This window comes from Microtus ochrogaster, unplaced genomic scaffold, assembly GCF_000317375.1.
Source record: "Microtus ochrogaster isolate Prairie Vole_2 unplaced genomic scaffold, MicOch1.0 UNK47, whole genome shotgun sequence".
NCBI classification, from domain to species: Eukaryota; Metazoa; Chordata; class Mammalia; order Rodentia; family Cricetidae; genus Microtus; species Microtus ochrogaster.
In genome coordinates, this window is record NW_004949145.1 from 2,292,502 (window position 1) to 2,294,424 (window position 1,923).

Here is a 1,923-nt window from a genome sequence, read left to right on the forward strand (position 1 = left end):
GGCACTTAAAACATTTTAAATACCATACTCTGTAGGTCTTTGAAATATATCTATCTGTAATATATCTCTGTATACCTAGAAAATTGAACTAACTAACTAACATGACCATAAGTTTGGTAGAAATGGGTGACTATTATAGACGACTAATAATCTGTATTTCTTAATTATATATTACATTTTTAAATGAGTTGCATAAACAAGAGTAGAAATATACATACAATATAACAAAATTAACTTTAAATTTGTGCCAATAAACCAAACTCCATATCAATGTAAAATATGTAAGATTAATAGTTGTTTTTGGATTAAAGTAGATTCAATAATTTAGCCTTTAATCCTATCATTTCTATATCCCCTGTTTTTCTTTTCAGAACAAGATCCCTGAATCTAATCTCCTTTGTTTAGCTTTTTTTTTCTGACCATGATCTATAACGACTTGTAACCAACCCCCCTAAATGATGACAGACATTCATAATTTAATTTTGGGAATGTGAACATAGTTCTCTAGACTATTTCCTGTTGACTGGATGCACTGGTAATCTTTGGGGGATCCTCAGAAAATTTAGGATTATGGTCAAGTCCTGACTGGAGTATTCTTGCGGCTGAACCATCTCAGCCAGCATCCTTGGAGCTGTTCTGGGTGCAGAACTCAGAGGAAACTGCCACAGAGGCAGGCTGAAATGGATCACCTGGGCCCTCCGTTCCCATCGGAGATTTTTCAGGGGTCTTCCTTGATCAAACCTGATTTTTCTTAACCTAGAATGAACCCACAGCCTCGCATTTCCTCATTTTCTACATGTGCTTCTTGCCTGGCGACTGGCTGGTGTCTCCCCTGACTCTGCTCTCCTTCTTCCCATCATTCTCAGTTTGGCTTTTCCGCCTGACTTCCTGCCCTGCTAGTGGCCTGTCAGCTTTTTATTAACCAATGAGAATAATACGTATTCATAGCGTAGAAAAGAATTGTTCCACAGCAGACCTTGTCAAAACTAAACACACACACACACACAATAAGTAATATATAAGTGATAAATAAAAACCAAATAACTGGGCAGTAGTTGCGCATGCCTTTAATCCCAGCACTCGGGAGCAGCTCCCAAATCAAGACATGAAGATCTAGCATTAGTTATGAATGCTCATCCTTAGTGTATGCTTGTCCCACTAGTTCTTATAACTTAAATTAACCTGTTTCTCTTCATCTATGTTTGGCCTACTCCATGTCTGGCTGTCTGGTGATTGGCTCGCAGGCTGGCTGGTTTGGTCAGGGCATCTCCCTCTTTTTCTCCCTTGTTCTCCCTCCCTCCATCCTAGATTCTTTCTTGTACTTATTCTCTCTGCTTGCCAGCCTGTCTATTCCTCTATTGCTTAGTTAGTGGTTGTTCCGCTTTTTATTAGACCAATCAAGTGTCTTAGGCAGGCAAGGTGAAACAGCAACACATCTTTATATAAGTAAACAAATGTAGCATAAACAAATGCAACACACCTTTACATAGTTAAGGTAATATTCCGCAACATACCAACTATACCAAACTCAAAGACTTGCTGCACGACTTGGGGTAGGTGTCTCAATGTTTCTGGGCCCAGAGCACAGCCTGAGTCTCTCACATCCCATTCCTTCTCATCCTGCTAGAGAGAAGGCCCAGGAGCTGTCAGAATGGATCCACCAGCTGGAGTCAGAGAAGTTTGACCTGATGGAGAAACTGAAGCAACAGAAATACGAGGTGGGACCTGCTCTATTGGGGTCCAGGCTGGGTAACGGGGTGGTAGGCAGGCTTCCGTTGGGCAGCCACTCCTAACCTGGCTTCCTGTTCCACAGATCAATGTGTTGTACAACCGCATCAGCCATGCCCAGAAATTGTAAGTGCTGCCCCCAGCCTCCACCTAAGGCCTAGCCTGCTCCCTCCCTCCGTTCCTCCCTGCTCCCTC

The 1,923-nt window shown here is 42.1% G+C and overlaps 1 protein-coding gene across 1 annotated transcript in view; it reads left to right on the forward strand.

The window, feature by feature from the left end:
• The window catches only part of Tnnt1 (troponin T1, slow skeletal type), a 12,181-nt gene that overhangs the window by 8,013 nt on the left and 2,245 nt on the right, over positions 1 to 1,923 (forward strand). Inside the window, exons 11-12 of the mRNA XM_026777124.1 lie at positions 1,628 to 1,718; positions 1,814 to 1,854. Coding sequence (XP_026632925.1) covers positions 1,628 to 1,718; positions 1,814 to 1,854 — 132 coding nt within the window. The remainder of the gene's footprint in view (positions 1 to 1,627; positions 1,719 to 1,813; positions 1,855 to 1,923) is intronic.